At 46.3% G+C, this 18,535-nt stretch overlaps 1 protein-coding gene across 5 annotated transcripts in view; it reads left to right on the top strand.

Moving 5' to 3' along the window:
- The window catches only part of TRIO (trio Rho guanine nucleotide exchange factor), a 3,522,386-nt gene that overhangs the window by 2,903,441 nt on the left and 600,410 nt on the right, over positions 1-18,535 (top strand). For all 5 annotated transcript variants that reach the window (XR_011200906.1, XM_069219639.1, XM_069219640.1 and 2 more), the window contains exon 49: positions 3,440-3,687. Coding sequence is in view for 4 of the 5 variants with exons in the window: in XM_069219639.1 (XP_069075740.1) it covers positions 3,440-3,687 (248 nt within the window). In the remaining variant the exon portion in view is untranslated. Of the gene's footprint in view, positions 1-3,439; positions 3,688-18,535 lie in introns of those variants that run through there.

The following is an 18,535-nucleotide window of genomic DNA, read 5'->3' as shown; positions in this document are numbered from 1 at the left end:
CCTTTCATAAACCAGTCTACATCGGTTCAGGGATCTCCCAGTCCCTGCTCTGGCACGAGACTGGACAAAGGAAAGGGGAGTGACCACTCCCCTGTCCATCACCACCCCAGGGGTGGTGTCCAGAGCTCCTCCAGTGTGTCCCGGACCTCTGCCTTCTTGAATGCAGAGGTGTGAGGGCACAATGGAGACCTCTGAGTGGCCAGTGCCAGCAGGTGATGCCTCCTGATAGGCTCTTACCTGGGAAGGTAGCCAATCCTCCTCTGAGGGCTATTTAGGGTCTCTCCTGTGGGTTTCTATTCAGATAACAAATGCAAGAGCTCACCAGAGTTCCTCTGCACTTCTCTCTTTGACTTCTGCCAAGGATCGACCGCTGACTGCTCCAGGACGCCTGCAAAACCGCAACAACGTATGAAGAAGACTACCAGCAACATTGTAGCGCCTCACCCTGACGGCTTTCTCAACAGTTTCCTGGTGGTGCATACTCTGAGGGCTGTCTGCCTTCACCCTGCACTGGAAGCCAAGAAGAAATCTCCAGTGGGTTGACGGAATCTTCCCCCTGCCAACACAGGCACCAAATTTCTGCATCACCGGTCCTCTGGGTCCCATCTCATCTTGTCGAGCGTGGTCCCTGGAACACAGGAGCTTGATCCAAGTGACCCCGACGGTCCCTCTGTCCAAATTTGGTGGAAGTAAGTCCTTGCCTCCCCACGCCAGACAGTAATCCTGTGTACTGCGTGAGCTGCAGCTGCTAGGGCTTCTGTGCACTTTTGCAAGACTTCCTTCGTGCACAGCCCAGGTCCCCAGCATTCCGTCCTGCATTGCCCAACTCACTGAGTTGACCTCCGACTTCTTGGGACCCTCTTTTGTTGTGCTGAGACGACCGCCATGCTCAGATCTTCTGAACGCCTGTTCAGGTGCTTCTACGGGTGCTGCCTGCTTTAGCGTGGGCTCTCTGTGTTGCTGAGCGCCCCCTCTGTCTCCTCCTCCAAGGGGTGACCTCCTGGTTCTTCCTGGACCCTGGCAGCACCCAAAACCGTCACCCACAACTCTTGCAGCTAACAAGGCTTGTTTGCGGTCTTTCTGCGTGCAAACAACTCTGCATCCTCCAGCACGCCGTGGGACATCTTCTGACCAATTGGCTTCTTCCACCTGGAGGCAGCCCTTTTGCACCTTCATCTGGGATTTAGTGGGCTCCTACCCCCCTTGGACACTTGCGTGACTCTTGGACTTGGTCCCCTTCCTTTGCAGGTTCTCAGGTCCAGGAATCCGTCTTCAGTGCTTTGCAGTCAGTTGTTGTCTTTGCAGAATCCCCTATCTCGACTTCACTGTCTTTCTGGGGTAGTAGGGTAACTTTACTCCTACTTTTCAGGGTCTTGGGGTGGGGTATCTTGGACATCCTTAGTGTTTTCTTACACTCCCAGTGACCCTCTACACACTACACTAGGCCTGGGGTCCATTCGTGGTTCGCATTCCACTTTTGGAGTATATTGTTTGTGTTGTCCCTAGGCCTATTGTCTCCTATTGCATTCTATTGTGTTCTACAGTGTTTGCACTTCTTTTCTAACTGTTTGCTTACCTGATTTTGGTTTGTGTGTGTATATTTTGTGTATATTACTTACCTCCTAAGGGAGTATATCCTCTGAGATACTTTTGGCATATTGTCACTAAAATAAAGTACCTTTATTTTTTAGCAACTTTGAGTATTGTGTTTCCTTATGATATAGTGCTACATGATATAAGTGGTATAGTAGGAGCTTTGCATGTCTCCTAGTTCAGCCCAAGCTGCTCTTCTATAGTTACCTCTATCAGCCTAAGCTGCTAGAACACTACTAATCTACTAATAAGGGATAACTGGACCTGGCACAAGGTGGAAGTACCATCAGGTACCCACTATAAGCCAGGCCAGCCTCCTACACACCCACTCCATTTATCATGCCTCAGTGGAACCTTAATATTGTACTTACTTACTTGATGTGTACTCCCACTGAGCCAATGCATAATTTTCCCTTGTGGCTCCTCACCTTCAAAACTGTCTTTCTGGTCGCTATCACCTCTGCTTCAGGCCCTTTCCTCAAAACCTCCATACTTGTCTGTGCACCCTGACAAAGTTGTGTTGCGCACTAGGGCTTCCTTCCTTCCTAAGGTGGTTACACCCTTTCATGTAGGCCAGTCCATCCCTCTGCCTACTTTTTACGCATCGCCACATCCTTCCCATGAGGAGGAAAAACTCCACCGTCTGGACCCGAAAAGAGCATTGGCCTTCTACCTCAATCGTACTAAAGATTTCTGGGTGGACGATCAACTCTTCGTTGGGTAGTGGGTGCGAAAAAAGGGAAGGCGGTGCAAAAGCGTACCATCTCTTGATGGGTGCTTCTTTGCATCAAAAGGTGCTACGCTTTGGCCAAAAAGCAACCTCCTGAAGCTTGCGTGCTGATTCCACCAGAGCAACTTCTGCTTCTACTGCGTTAGCACACGGAGTTCCTGTCCTGGATATCTGCCAGGCAGCTACATGGGCGTCCCTGCACTTGTTTGCTAAGCACTACTGCCTGGACAGTCGGGCCCGTCAGGACGTCTATTTTGGTTGTTCGGTCCTGCAGGACTTCATAGCATGATCTTGGTTCACAGCCCACCACCGAGGATGGCATTGCTTGGGTATCTATTCTAAGGTAAGGAATCTGCAACTAGAAGTCTCTATCAGATGTAAAAGTTACTTACCTTCAGTAATGAAATATCTTTTAGAGACACATTCTGGTTGCAGATTCCTTACCGCCCACCCATACTCCCCGCTTGCGAACTGATTTCTAGGGACAGGGATTCCCCCCTTTCAGGGTCTTAGCTCTAGGTCACCAATCTCAGTGTTCTAAGCGGCTCTGCGCTTTGGCATGGAAAGTCGTTAAAAGAAACTGACGTCACTGCGCGAAGGCGGCGTCTATATACTGCTCCTGATGTCATCACGTCGACCATGACACCAATGACACCCACAGAGTCGACCGACGCCACCTGCCAACGCGCAAGGGTATTGCTCGAAGAAAAATCTCCGGATCCAGTCTGACGCCTGGGGGAAATTCTAAGGTAAGGAATCTGCAACTAGAATATGCCTCTACCAGATATTTTGTTAACAAAGGTAAGTAACTTGTACTTCAGCACCCCACATAGGGGTAGTAAGCACTACATAAATGTTGCAATACAATACTTAAGCAAAATTTTTAACAAAAACAATTATAATGGCAGTTCTGACCTGTACTTTGTTTTTATAAGCAATGATGTCTTATTACATTGTCTTTGAAGTATATTAAAATACGGGAGGCGGTTTACATTTACAGTCAGTAATATTTCACAATGAACGTTGAATTATTATTGAGAGATTTGTCTGTGCTAATCCTAAATGTTCTTTGCTTTGTTCTTCCTTGTCTCCCCATCACTGTTACTACACCTAAAGAGTGAAAGTAGCAGCAGTAGCAATATCTCCACCATGTTGGTGACACACGATTACATGGCAGTGAAGGAGGATGAGATCAGTGTTTGCCAGGGAGAGGTGGTACAAATTCTGGCAAGTACTCAACAGAGCATGTTTCTGGTGTTCAGAGCCGCTACTGATCAGTGTCCTGCAGCCGAGGGCTGGATCCCAGGCTATGTCCTTGGACACACCAGCGCAACCATCATAGATAACCCTGATGGAATTCTAAAGTGAGTATCAGTCTTTTGTATGGAATTGCGGGAAGTGTTTAGGTTCTTGGGAATTAATGATTTTGATGGAATAATTTGTCTTGCCTGTGTTGATTCCTTATGTACACTTATGACCAAGCCCCCTTTATTCATCCTTATGGGATGTCCGTACCCTGTAAGTGGAATACGGACAGAAATCACTCAGCACTAAGAGGCCTGAAGTTGTGAGGTGCACCAGCTGTAAGTAGGCCTCGCTCACCAGCTTGTCCTCTGTCAGCGCTTAGTGCCATTTAAAAAGGCAGATTTGATAGAACAGGGCTCTGTGTGAGTACCGTCGGGACGAGAGCCCTAAACACTATTACAAATTTCATGTAAACCAAGAGAATTCACGAAGGGAAACTCCGCACAATAAAATCCACACATGAAAAAGTTCAAAGTCCAAATCATAAAGATTTATTTTAATTGTAATAATCATTACAGAAATCAAAGAGATAATGGTTATTCAATTCAATTTAAAATAAGAAAAATGCAAAATACGTGCAAAATATCATTGGCAGTGGAAGCTAACCCCTAATTTTTCAATTTTCAGAAACCTTTCACAGTCTAGCACAAACAAAATAATAAATCGGAGAGCATAGGTCTTAAAGACTGTTCAGTTCAAGGCAGGGGAAGAGAGCATAAGAAATATTCTAAGTGCAGATCAATAAAACAAACTAAAATGCAGTGTGCTCTATAAGGGGACCTGGAAGGGTCCTGTCTTGAAGAAAATAGTCTAAGTGCTAAAATAATAAGAGGTTTGACATGAAGTCTGCCTTTAAAGTAAGCAAGGGAAGATTAGGGCTCTTCTTCAGAATGGATACTTCTTCCTGCAGATTTCTTTATTAATGAATATTCTACAGGTGCCAGACTGTATCCTGAAAACTTCCTGCCTTACAGCAGTAGCTCACCAGCACTACTTGTTAGTGCGACATGGCTTCTGCCTCCCCGAATGTGATGACATCATGGTACCTTTGTTGTGACTTGTACACTGGCGTCAGTCCCTGTTTTCCATGTCTCATCTTTGTGGATGTGGACCTCTTCTCATTGTGTGGCTGATGACATTTGTCAGCTATTTACATTGACTAGGTAATATGTCCAGCTAAGTTCTCAGGTTTTAAACTATGTCGACAATATTGAAAAAAAAATCTGTCGGTTTGCATTACATTTGCCTGTAATGTCTTGGATTTTATCACTATTCCTCACTCTGAGACTCCTGTTTTTCAATGCACACAAAGGCGAACGAGGAACAGGAGGCCAAATTATTTTTGATCAAGGCCCAGAGGGTTATGATTTGGATAATTTTTCAGCATTGCTTCTGCTTGCTGGTATGTGGCATCATGTGGTTCCACTCTGTAGGAGGCTGGCCTGGCTTATAGTGGGTACCTGATGGTACTTACAACTTGTGCCAGGCCCAATTATCCCTTATTAGTAGATTAGTAGTGTTCTAGCAGCTTAGGCTGATAGAGGTAGCTATAGCAGAGCAGCTTAGGCTGAACTTGGAGACATGCAAAGCTCCTACTATACCACTTATATCATATAGCACTATACCATAAGAAACACAATATTCAGAGTTACTAAAAATAAAGGTACTTTATTTTAGTGACAATGTGCCAAAAATATCTCAGAGGATATACTCCCTTAGGAGGTAAGTAAAATACACCAAATATACACACAAACCAAAATCAGGTAAGTAAACAGTTAGAAAAGTAGTGCAAACACTGTAGAATACAATAGGATGCAATAGGCAACACAAACCATATACTCCAAAAGTGGAATGCAAACCACGAATGGACCCCAGGCCCAGTGTAGTGTGTAGAGGGTCGCTGGGAGTTTAAGAAAACACTAAGGGTGTCCAAGATACCCCCCCCACCCCCAAGACCCTCAAAAGTAGGAGTAAAGTTACCCTACTACCCCAGAACTGCACTGAAGTCGTGATAGGAGATTCTGCAAGGACAACAACTGACTGCAAAGCACTGAAGACGGATTCCTGGACCTGAGGACCTTTAAAGGAAGGGGACCAAGTCCAAGAGTCATGCAAGTGTCCGGGGGGGGCAGGGGCCCACTGAACCCCGGATGAAGGTGCAAAAGTGGTGCCTCTGGGTGGAAGAAGCCGAAGATTCTCCAACAACGGAAGGTGTCAGGAACTTCTCCTTTGGTCTGAAGATGTCCCACGGCATGCTGGAGGATGCAGAGTTGTTTCCACGCAGAAAGACCGCAAACAAGCCTTGCTAGCTGCAAGAGTCGCGGTTGAAGGTTTTGGGTGCTGCCAGGGCCCAGGAAGGAGGAGAAGGTCGCCCCTTGGAGGAGGAGACAGAGGGGCCGCTCAGCAATACAGAGAGCTCACACAGAAGCAGGCAGCACCCGCAGAAGCACCTGAACAAGCATTCAGGAAATCTGAGCATGGCGGTCATCTCAGCACAACAAAAGAGGCTCACACGAAGTCGGAGGTCAACTCAGCGAGTTTGGCAATGCAGGACTGAGTGCTGGGACCTGGGCTGTGCTGTGCACGAAGGAAGTCATGCAAAAGTGCACAGAAGCCCTAGCAGCTGCATTTCACGCAGTACACAGGATTACTATCTGGTGTGGGGAGGCAAGGAATTAGCTCCACCAAATTTGGACAGAAGGACCACTGGACTGTCGGGGTCACTTAAATCCAGCTCCTGTGTTCCAGGGACCACGCTCGTCAAGATGAGAGGGGACCCAGAGGACCGGTGATGCAGAAGTTTGGTGCCTCCGTTAGCAGGGGGAAGATTCCATCGACCCACGGGAGATTTCTTCTTGGCTTTCAGTGCAGGGCGAAGGCAGACAGCCCTCAGAGCATGCACCACCAGGAAACAGTCGAGAAAGCTAACAGGATTAGGCACTATTGTGTTTCTGGTAGTCTTCTTGTGACTTTGTTGCGGTTTTGCAGGTGTCCTGGAGCAGTCAGCGGTCGATCCTTGGCAGAAATCGAAGAGAGAAGTGCAGAGGAACTCTGGTGAGCTCTTGCATTCGTTATCTAAAGAGAAATCCACAGGAGAGACCCTAAATAGCCCTCAGAGAAGGATTGGCTACCTAACCAAGTAAGAGTCTATCAGGAGGGGTCTCTGACGTCACCTGCTGGCACTGGCCACTCAGAGGTCTCCATTGTGCCCTCACACCTCTGCATTCAAGATGGCAGAGGTCTGGGACACACTGGAGTTGCTCTGGGAACCACCCCTGGGGTTTTGATGGACAGGGGAGTGGTCACTTCCCTTTCCTTTGTCCAGTTTTGCGCCAGAGCAGGGGCTGGGGGATCCCTGAACCGGTGTAGACTGGCTTATGCAAGGAATGCACCATCTGTGCCCTTCAATGCATTTCCAGAGGCTGTGGGAGGCTACTCCTCCCCAGCCCTTAACACCTATTTCCAAAGGGAGAGGGTGTAACACCCTCTCTCAGAGGAAATCCTTTGTTCTGCCTTTCTGGGACTGGGCTGCCCAGGCCCCAGGAGGGCAGAAACCTGTCTGAGGGTTGGCAGCAGCGGTAGCTGCAGAGAAAACCCCAGAGAGCTAGTTTGGCAGTACCCGGGGTCCATGCTGGAGCCCCAGGGATGCATGGGATTGGTAACCCAATACCAGAATGGTATTGGGGGGACAATTCCATGATCTTAGACATGTTACATGGCCATGTTCGGAGTTACCATTGTGAAGCTACATATAGGTATTGACCTATATGTAGTTCACATGTGTAGTGGTGTACCCAGACTCACAAAGTCCGGGGAAATTGCCCTGAACAATGTGGGGGCACCTTGGCTAGTGCCAGGGTGTCCTCACACTTAGTAACTTTGCACCTAACCTTCACTAAGTGAGGGTTAGACATATAGGTGTCTTATAAGTTACTTAAGTGCAGTGTAAAATGGCTGTGAAATAACGTGGACGTTATTTCACTCAGGCTGCAGTGACAGTCCTGTGTAAGAATTGTCTGAGCTCCCTATGGGTGGCAAAAGAAATGCTGCAGCCCATAGGGATCTCCTGGAACCCCAATACCCTGGGTACCTAGGTACCATATACTAGGGAATTATAAGGGTGTTCCAGTGTGCCAATCAGAATTGGTGAAAATGGTCACTAGCCTGCAGTGACAATTTTAAAAGCAGAGAGAGCATAAACACTGAGGTTCTGGTTAGCAGAGCCTCAGTGATACAGTTAGGCACCACACAGGGAACACATACACAGCACACTTTATGAGCACTGGAGTCCTGGCTAGCAGGATCCCAGTGACATAGGCAAAAACAAACATACATAGAAGTAAAAAATGGTGGTAACATGCCAGGCAAGTTGGTACTTTCCTACACCATACTCTCTGGGATACGGTTTCATAAGTGCTGCCTGCAGTTCCAGAGGAGGCCCGGGCTGTCCTGTCCCAAGCCTTAACAGATGGGAGGGATGCAGCTAAGTTGATAATTTGTTGTGGACTGGATAAGACCGGCTCTCTGGGCAAATCGGTTGCATCGATGGTGGCACTGAGACACCACTCCTGGCTGAGAATGTCTGGCTTTTTGGGGGATGTCCAGCAATCCTTGATGGACATGCCCTTTGATGGCACACATCTCTTCGGAGACAAGGCGGACTCGGCGCAAGAGCGCTTAAAGGATTCCCGAGCCACGTCCCGGTCCCTTGGCCTTGCACCCATTCCTAGACCCCAGCAAGTCCGCCTTTCACCCCTTTTGTGGCTACGGAAGGGGCACCCAACCGCATCCTTTTCCACCTGTCCACAGACCCTCGCATGCTATACAGCCCCTGCGCGGCCGCGGAATCCCACGTTCCCGGGGACCAGGGAGTCAGCGGGTTGCCCAGTCCACCGCTGCCCCCTCCTTAGTCTCCAAGCCTTCCTAGTCCGGTGGTACATCAGGAGCCAGTAGGTGGCAGGATACGCCATCACCTGCCCCAATGGCAAGCCATTACCATGGATAAGTGGGTACTCCAAATTGTCTGAAGGGGCTACTCCCTCCCCTTCGAGACATCTCCTCCAGCCATGCCACCTTCATACTCTCAGATATCGGAGGATCATATGGCGCTTGTCCATGAGGAAGTCCAATCCCTTTTGGCCAAAGGAGCTATAGAGAGGGTTCCATTGCCAGAAGTAGGTTGTGGTTGCTATTCCCACTACTTTCTGATTCCGAAAAAGGACAAAGGTCTTTGACCTATATTAGATCTTCGGTCCCTCAATCTCTCCCTAAAAAAGGAGAGGTTCAGAATGTTGACATTGGCTCAGGTCTTATCTGGCCTGGATCCTGGAGACTGGATGGTAGCATTGGACTTGCAAGACGCATACTTCCACATTCCCGTCTTGCCGGCCCACCGGCGTTACCTACAGTTCGTGGTAGGTCATCAGCACTTTCAGTTTACCGTGCTCTCCTTTGGCCTTACCATTGCCTCTTGGGAGTTCACGAAAGTGATGGTACTGGTGGCAGCTCATCAGCGCAGGTTAGGGGTTCCAGTCTTCCCCTACCTCGACGATTGGCTGTGTAAGGCGAACTCGCCCCAGACAGTCGTCTCCCACCTCCAGACTATGGCAAACCTTTTGCATTCGCTGGGGTTCACTATCAACATGCTGAAGTCACACCTAACTCCTTCTCAGATGCTCCCTTTCATCAGAGCTGTTCTGGACACAGTGCAGTTTTGGGCATATCCTCCCAAAAAGTGAGTCCAGGATATTCGGGCTATGACAACGATGTTTCAGCCTCTGTCCTGGATTTCGGTGAGACTGACTCTGAGGCTGATGGGCCTCATGGCCTCCTGCATCCTTTTGGTTCAAAATGCCAGATGGCATATGCGGGCTCTGCAGAGGGACCTGAAGTTCCAGTGAGCGCAGCATATGGGGAATCTCTCCGACAAGGTCCAGATCTCGGAAGGGACTGCATAAGACCTGCAGTGTTGGTTAATGATTCGAGATTGGGTCAAGGGCAGATCCCTCTCCTTTCCCCAATCAGATCTTACGATCGTGATAGATGCGTCACTTCTGGGATGGGGTGGCCACATGGGAGAGGCAGAGATTAGAGATATCTGGTCTGGGGCGGAAACCGGTCTCCATATCAAACCATATCAATCATCCGGAGCTCCATGTGATTCGACTAGCATTGAAATCATTTCGTCTCTCCCTCAAAGCAAAAGCAGTACAGGTGTTCACAGACAACACAACCACCATGTAGTATTGCAACAAACAAGGCGGAGTGGGATCGTGGACACTTTGTCAAGCGGCCCTTCATCTGTGGACTTGGCTGGAACATCAGGGCATTTCCCTGGTGGTTCAACACCTAGCATGCTCCTTGAATGACAGAGCAGACAAGCTCAGCCGACGATGCACGAATGGCGTCTCCACCCGGAGGTGGCCCAAGGTCTCTTCCTGCAGTGGAGAGAACCTTGGTTAGACTTGTTCGCCTCGGTAGACAACGCGCAGTGTCAGCTGTTTTGCTTGTTGGAGTTTCCAGGTGGCACTCGCTCGGCGACGCTTTTCCTCGCGAGTGGAACTCAGGCCTCTTGTACGCCTTCCTGCCAATACCGCTTCTGCCCAGAGTTCTGAAGAAGATCACGCAAGACCTGGCCCAAGTAATACTGGTGGCTCTGGACTGGGCATGGAGTGTCTGGTATCCCGAGCTCTTGAACATGGCCATAGCTCCTCCGATCAGACTGCTCCTTCGGGAGGATCTTATGTCACAGCAGCAGGGGAATGTCCTCCACCCGAACCTGTTAACTCTGTGTCGTCTTGCATGGAGTTGGAGCAGCAACAGTTGACGTCTTTGGACTTACCACCCGAAGTCTGTGACATTATCTTGGCAGACTTACCTAAATCTTGTAATCTTGTGGTTCTAAAATAAATTAAGAAAATATATTTTTCTATATAAAAACTTTTGGCCTGGAGTTAAGTCTTTGAGTGTGTGTTCCTCATTTATTGCCTGTGTGTGTGTACAACAAATGCTTAACATAACCATCTGATACGCCTACTGCTCGACCACACTACCACAAAATAGAGCATTAGTTTTATCTAATTTTGCCACTGTCAACCTCTAAGGGGAACCCTTGGACTCTGTGCACACTATCTCTCACTTTGAGATAGTATATACAGAGCAAACTTCGTACAATAAGGTTTATTTTTGATACCTCATATACATACAATTGCTTTAATTTTACATTACTCTATTGTTGTGATTGAGCTCACACTAGGTGGTGTTTTCTCATTGAAGGCATTCATAAAATTCTAACTGATTCTTTTCTTAAGATTCTAGTCAGTTTTGTTTGTAGTTTTCATCATTGACATCTATTCCAGAACATCCTTTGATCCTTTTAATAATTTTAAAAGTCTTATATTGGCCTCTGCTTCCATTTCTATAGCAGGGCCTTTCTTGCCTTTCAAAATAAATAAATGAATAAAAATCACATTAAGGGACGTATATATATATATATATATATATAAATATATATATATGTTCAATGGCATGTGTAGCTGCAGATACACATGCTGTGCACATCCCGCCATCTGGTGTTGGGCTCGGAGTGTTACAAGTTGTTTTTCTTCGAAGAAGTCTTTTTTCGAGTCACGAGACAGAGGGACTCCTCCCATTTCGACTCCATTGCGCATGGGCGTCGACTCCATCTTAGATTGTTTTTTTTCCGCCATCGGGTTCGGACGTGTTCCTTTTCGCTCCGTGTTTCGGGTCGGAAAGTTAGTTAGAATCTCTGAAAAATCGTCGGTATTGTTTGCGTTCGGTATCGGGTTAGTTACAACAGATCGACACCGAATTAAGAAGAGCTCCGGTGGCCCTTCGGGGTTTTTTTCCATCCCCGTCGGGGCCTGGTCGGCCCGGCCACGTGTCTCTTCAAGGCTGATGGAACGGACCCCATTCCGCTTCTATCCAAAATGCCATAACAAGTATCCATATACAGATCAACATTTGGTCTGTAACTTGTGTTTGTCACCAGAACACAAGGAGGATACTTGTGAGGCCTGTCAAGCGTTTCGGTCCAGGAAGACACTCAGGGACCGAAGAGCAAGAAGACTGCAAATGGCGTCGGCGCCGACAGGACAAGAGCGTTTCGAGGAGGAGGAAGAAACATTCTCCACCCAAGAGTCGGACTCTGAGGAGATCGATCCCGAGGAAACGCCTAAAACCGTGAGTAAGACGTCGAAACCAAGAACTCACGAGAAAAGCGCTAAAGCCCAGGGGACGCCACCGCCAACAGGCCATGGCTTAACCCGAAAAGTAGGTGACCGTTCATCGGCACCGAAAAAGGGCGAGCTGGTGTCGAAGTCATCCGACTCCGGTCGAGATACCGGCACACAGCAATCTCGGGCCCGAGATAGTGGCTCAGAGAAGATTCGGCACCGAGACAGCGGCACCGAAACGGGTCGGCACCGAGAGAGCACGACGCCGAAAGTAAAAAAGGTTTTGTCGGAGCCGAAAAAAGCAGCCGAAAAGGTTTCGGTACCGAAATATCCGGCCTCGGAACCGAAAACAAGTTCCTACACTGAGGAACAAGGACTGTCCACACAAATGAAGACACATAGATTTGGACAGGAATTACAGGCAATAGAGCCAGATCACACACAAAGACGGCTCTTTATTCAAAAAGATACAGGGAAGATCAGCACTCTTCCTCCAGTCAAAATGAAACGCAAGCTTGCCTTCCAAGACAAGGACAAACAGCCACACGCAAAGGTGGCTAAACAAGTAACACCGCCCCCATCCCCACATCACTCTCCGCAACCATCACCGGTAGCCACTCCACCAATGATGCAATCCCCAACTCATACAGGAATGAGTCAAGATGACCCTGACGCATGGGACCTTTATGACGCACCAGTGTCAGATAATAGTCCAGAATGCTATCCAGCTAAACCATCGCCACCAGAGGATAGTACAGGCTACGCACAGGTGGTGTCAAGAGCAGCGGCATTTCATAATGTCAGCCTTCATTCAGAGCCCATTGAAGACGACTTTCTTTTTAATACACTGTCGTCCACACACAGCCAATATCAGAGTCTTCCTATGCTACCCGGAATGCTAAAACACTCCAAACAAGTGTTTGAGGAGCCTGTTAAAGGGAGAGCCATTACTCCAAGAGTAGATAAAAAATATAAACTGCCACCAACAGACCCAGTGTACATTACACAACAGCTAACACCAGACTCTGTTGTAGTGGGAGCAGCTTGCAAAAGAGCCAACTCTCATACTTCAGGTGATGCACCACCTCCAGATAAAGAAAGTCGAAAATTCGATGCTGCAGGCAAAAGGGTGGCGGCACAGGCAGCAAACCAGTGGCGTATTGCAAATTCGCAAGCTTTGCTAGCCAGATATGATAGGGCCCATTGGGATGAGATGCAACACCTTATTGAACATTTACCCAAGGAGTTCCAAAAAAGAGCGCAGCAAGTAGTAGAAGAAGGACAGGGTATCTCCAATAATCAGATACGGTCAGCAATGGATGCTGCAGACACAGCTGCTAGAACTGTCAACACAGCAGTAACAATAAGGAGACATGCATGGCTGCGTACATCAGGATTTAAACCAGAGATACAGCAAGCTGTGCTGAATATGCCATTCAACGGACAGCAGTTGTTTGGGCCGGAGGTGGACACTGCGATCGAAAAACTTAAGAAAGACACTGACACGGCCAAAGCCATGGGCGCACTCTACTCCCCACAGAGCAGAGGCACATTTCGAAAGACACAATTTTGAGGGCAAACCACAGAAGCCACAACCTCACAAACAAAGCCCACTTACCAGAGCCAGTATCAGCGGGGAGGTTTTCGGGGACAATATAGAGGGGGACAATTTCAAAGGAATAGAGGAAAGTTCCAAAGTCCCAAAACTCCTCCAAACAAGCAGTGACTTCAAGGTCACAAATCCCCAACACATAACACCTGTGGGGGGGGGGAGACTAACCAAGTTTTACAAACATTGGGAGGAAATAACAACAGACACTTGGGTCTTAGCAATTATCCAGCATGGTTATTGCATAGAATTTCTCAAATTCCCTCCAAACATCCCACCGAAAACACACAATATGTCAAAACAACATATAGATCTTCTAGGACTAGAAGTTCAGGCATTGCTACAGAAAGAAGCAATAGAGTTAGTACCAAAACAACAAATAAACACAGGAGTTTACTTCTTGTACTTTCTGATACCCCAAAAAGACAAGAGTCTGAGACCTATACTAGATCTCAGAACATTAAATACCTACATTAAATCAGATCACTTTCACATGGTTACATTACAAGACGTAATCCCACTGCTCAAACAACAAGACTACATGACAACACTAGACCTAAATGATGCATATTTCCATATACCAATACATCCTTCACACAGAAAGTACCTAAGGTTTGTATTCCAAGGGATACATTACCAATTCAAAGTGTTGCCATTCGGAATAACAACTGCACCAAGAGTTTTTACAAAATGCCTAGCAGTAGTAGCTGCACATATCAGAAGGCAGCAAATACATGTGTTCCCGTACCTAGACGATTGGTTAATCAAAACCAACACGCTAAGACGGTGTTCACAACACACAAAATATGTCATAGAAATCCTCCACAAACTAGGTTTCTCAATCAACTACACAAAGTCACACCTTCTGCCGTGTCAAACACAGCGATACTTAGGAGCAACAATCGACACAGCAAAAGGGATTGCCACTCCAAGTCCACAAAGAGTTCACACATTTCACAATGTGATACAGACCATGTATCCAAATCAAAAGATACAAGTCAAACTGGTGATGAAACTACTAGGCATGATGTCTTCATGCATAGCCATTGTCCCAAACGCAAGGTTGCACATGCGGCCCTTACAACAGTGCCTAGCCTCACAATGGTCACAAGCACAGGGTCAGCTTCTAGATCTGGTGTTGATAGACCGCCAAACATACATCTCGCTTCAATGGTGGAACAGTATAAATTTAAACCAAGAGCGGCCTTTCCAAGACCCAGTGCCACAATACGTAATAACAACAGATTCTTCCATGATAGGGTGGGGAGCACACCTCAATCAACACAGCATCCAAGGACAATGGGACATACAGCAAAAACAGTTTCACATAAATCACTTAGAACTGTTAGCGGTATTTCTAGCGTTCAAAGCATTTCAACCCATAATAAGCCATAAACACATTCTTGTCAAAACAGACAACATGACAACAATGTATTACCTAAACAAACAGGGAGGAACATACTTGACACAGTTGTGTCTCCTAACTCAGAAAATATGGCATTGGCCGATTCACAACCACATTCGCCTAATAGCACAATTTATTCTAGGAATTCAGAACCAGTTAGCAGACAATCTCTCTCGGGATCACCAACAGATCCACGAATGGGAGATTCACCCCCAAATACTAAACACTTACTTCCAAATGTGGGGAACACCACAAATAGATCTATTTGCAACAAAGAAAAACTCAAAATGCTAAAACTTCGCATCCAGGTACCCACAAGATCAGTCTCGGGGCAATGCGTTATGGATGAGCTGGTCAGGGATATTTGCTTACGCTTTTCCCCCTCTCCCACTCCTTCCATACCTAGTAAACAAATTGAGTCAAAACAAACTCAAACTCATACTAATAGCACCAACATGGGCAAGACAACCTTGGTACACAACACTACTAGACCTCTCAGTAGTACCTCATGTCAAACTACCAAACAGACCAGATCTGTTAACACAACACAAACAACAGATCAGACATCCAAGAATCCAGCATCGCTGAATCTAGCAATTTGGCTCCTGAAATCCTAGAATTCGGACACTTAGACCTCACACAAGAATGTATGGAGGTCATAAGACAAGCTAGGAAACCTACCACTAGACACTGCTATGCAAATAAGTGGAAAAGATTTGTTTATTACTGCCATAATAATCAAATTCAACCCTTACACGCATCTGCCAAAGATATAGTAGGATACTTACTACAATTGCAAAAGTCAAAGCTAGCTTTCTCTTCAATAAAGATACATCTTACTGCAATTTCAGCCTACCTGCAAATTACGCACTCAACTTCATTATTTAGGATACCAGTCATAAAAGCATTTATGGAAGGCCTAAAGAGAATTATACCACCACGAACAACAACAGTTCCTTCATGGAACCTCAACATTGTCTTAACACGACTCATGGGTCCACCTTTTGAGCCCATGCACTCTTGTGAAATGCAATACTTAACATGGAAAGTTGCATTTTTGATTGCCATCACATCTCTAAGAAGAGTGAGTGAAATTCAAGCATTTACCATATAAGAACCATTTATTCAAATACACAAGCATAAAGTAGTTCTACGGACAAATCCAATTTTTTTACCAAAAGTGATCTCACCGTTCCACTTGAATCAAACGGTAGAATTACCCGTGTTCTTCCCACAGCCAGATTCTGTAGCTGAAAGAGCACTGCATACATTAGACATCAAAAGAGCACTAATGTACTACGTTGACAGAACAAAACTAATTCGAAAAACAAAACAAATATTTATTGCTTTCCAAAAACCTCATACAGGGAATCCAATTTCTAAACAAGGCATTGCTAGATGGATAGTTAAGTGTATTCAAACCTGCTATCTTAAAGCAAAGAGAGAGCTGCCTATTACACCAAAGGCACACTCAACCAGAAAAAAAGGTGCTACCATGGCCTTTCTAGGAAATATTCCAATGAACGAAATATGTAAGGCAGCAACATGGTCTACGCCTCATACATTTACCAAACACTACTGTGTAGATGTGTTAACGGCACAACAAGCCACAGTAGGTCAAGCTGTACTACGAACATTATTTCAAACAACTTCAACTCCTACAGGCTGAACCACCGCTTTTGGGGAGATAACTGCTTACTAGTCTATGCACAGCATGTGTATCTGCAGCTACACATGCCATCGAACGGAAAATGTCACTTACCCAGTGTACATCTGTTCGTGGCATTAGTCGCTGCAGATTCACATGCGCCCACCCGCCTCCCCAGGAGCCTGTAGCCGTTTAGAAGTTGATCTTGAACATTTGTAAATTTGTAAATATATTACTTTAAACTTCATTATGTACATACGTATTCACTCCATTGCATGGGCACTATTACTAGCATACACAACTCCTACCTCACCCTCTGCGGGGAAAACAATCTAAGATGGAGTCGACGCCCATGCGCAATGGAGTCGAAATGGGAGGAGTCCCTCGGTCTCATGACTCGAAAAAAGACTTCTTCGAAGAAAAACAACTTGTAACACTCCGAGCCCAACACCAGATGGCGGGATGTGCACAGCATGTGAATCTGCAGCGACTAATGCCACGAACAGATGTACACTGGGTAAGTGACATTTTCCATATATATGTGTGTGTGTGTGTGTGTGTGTGCATGTATGTGTGCACATGTGTATATATATATATGTATATATATATGTGTATATATATACACACACACAAGTATGCTTGGTACTACATAGGCGTTGGTTCTTCATTGCTGTGTCAGCGGATATGTATTTAATGCATCTTGATGATGTTTTTTCTTATATGTGCTACTTTTCCTGGGGGTAAAGTATATTTCTATACCAAATGATTAGTATTGTTCTCTTCTCTTCTTTGAGGTCATCTGTCCATTTTCTCTGCACAAGATACTCTATCATGTTTTCGTCATGTTGTATGTCTGATTGGGATACACCTTTCCATAGTAAGAGGTTCTGCTCCATTGCAAGTTATGCTCCTCTGTGTTCCAACAGCGTAAAACCTGCAATTTCGGTCCACCTCTAGCAGTGTATAGATGTATACCCACTAGCTCAGTTGGTGCTACTATCATGCAATCATGGGTAGTTTTTTTTAAATCCATGTTTTCTTGTCTTTATGATCACAATGCTATGGTCATTTCCATAGTCTTGACAAACTGTTTGTACATGGGTTTTCATTCATTTTAAGGGGCAAGTAGCTTTATCTTAGGCATGGTTGTTCACGTTTAACACAGATTGCTCATGTTTATATGGCTTTCTTCATTCCATGTTTTTTATGGGGCTTTCTTCATTCCATTTTTTATGGTTCCTGACTCCTAATCAGTGGTTTTCCTTGCAGTCCTTCATAGGGCAATATGTTAAGTTTCACATAGCTTCTTATGGATCAGATCTGTTTATTATTCCAAGTTATAAACATTTCAATTACAGCTCTTCAAAATAAGACAATCACAATACAGCAGTATTTGTCTGGAAGTGTGGGGGTAGGCCATAACAAACCACTCCTGGACAACCGTGTCCCAGTAGGCCACCTTTCGCACTCCTCTACTTGCTCTCACCCCCGAAAGGGTTGCCCTTTGTCATGTGCTGCAATATGAAGCATACTCCATGTGTACTAATATAAAACATTAAAATACATAATAAAACATCAACATTGTTTCCCCGCAACTGGCCCGCCATACAGCAATCACTCGATTCCCGGCCATACCCCTACGTGATCCTGGTTCTCCAGGAAGGCTCCTCTGCCCACATACCCCCATTAGCTCAAGTCAAACCCAGCACTCTCAAGTAAGCCGGAGATGTCAGCTCCGTGAACTCAGTGGATAAGATCTGTAAGAATGGTTGCCAAAGGTCCCTGAAATCGCCGCTGCTGTGAGGTCAGAGTAAGCTTCTCCATAGCGAGAATGAATCATAGCTTGTGAAGCCATGATGTAAATGTCGGGATCATGTTCATACCCCACATCGCTAATATCAGCTGCAGTGCCGCATTGAGGGCCAAGGCCATCTGCCGCCCTTTCGGTGATCTCAGGGGGAAGGTGAGCGGATTGGGCAGGCCCAACAAAATATACACAGGGAATCTGGGGATCTGATTGTCAAACACCGCATCAATAGTGTCTATAACA

The sequence above is a fragment of the Pleurodeles waltl genome, chromosome 2_2, assembly GCF_031143425.1.
Source record: "Pleurodeles waltl isolate 20211129_DDA chromosome 2_2, aPleWal1.hap1.20221129, whole genome shotgun sequence".
Lineage (NCBI taxonomy): Eukaryota > Metazoa > Chordata > Amphibia > Caudata > Salamandridae > Pleurodeles > Pleurodeles waltl.
This window is presented reverse-complemented; position numbering and strand designations above follow the sequence as displayed.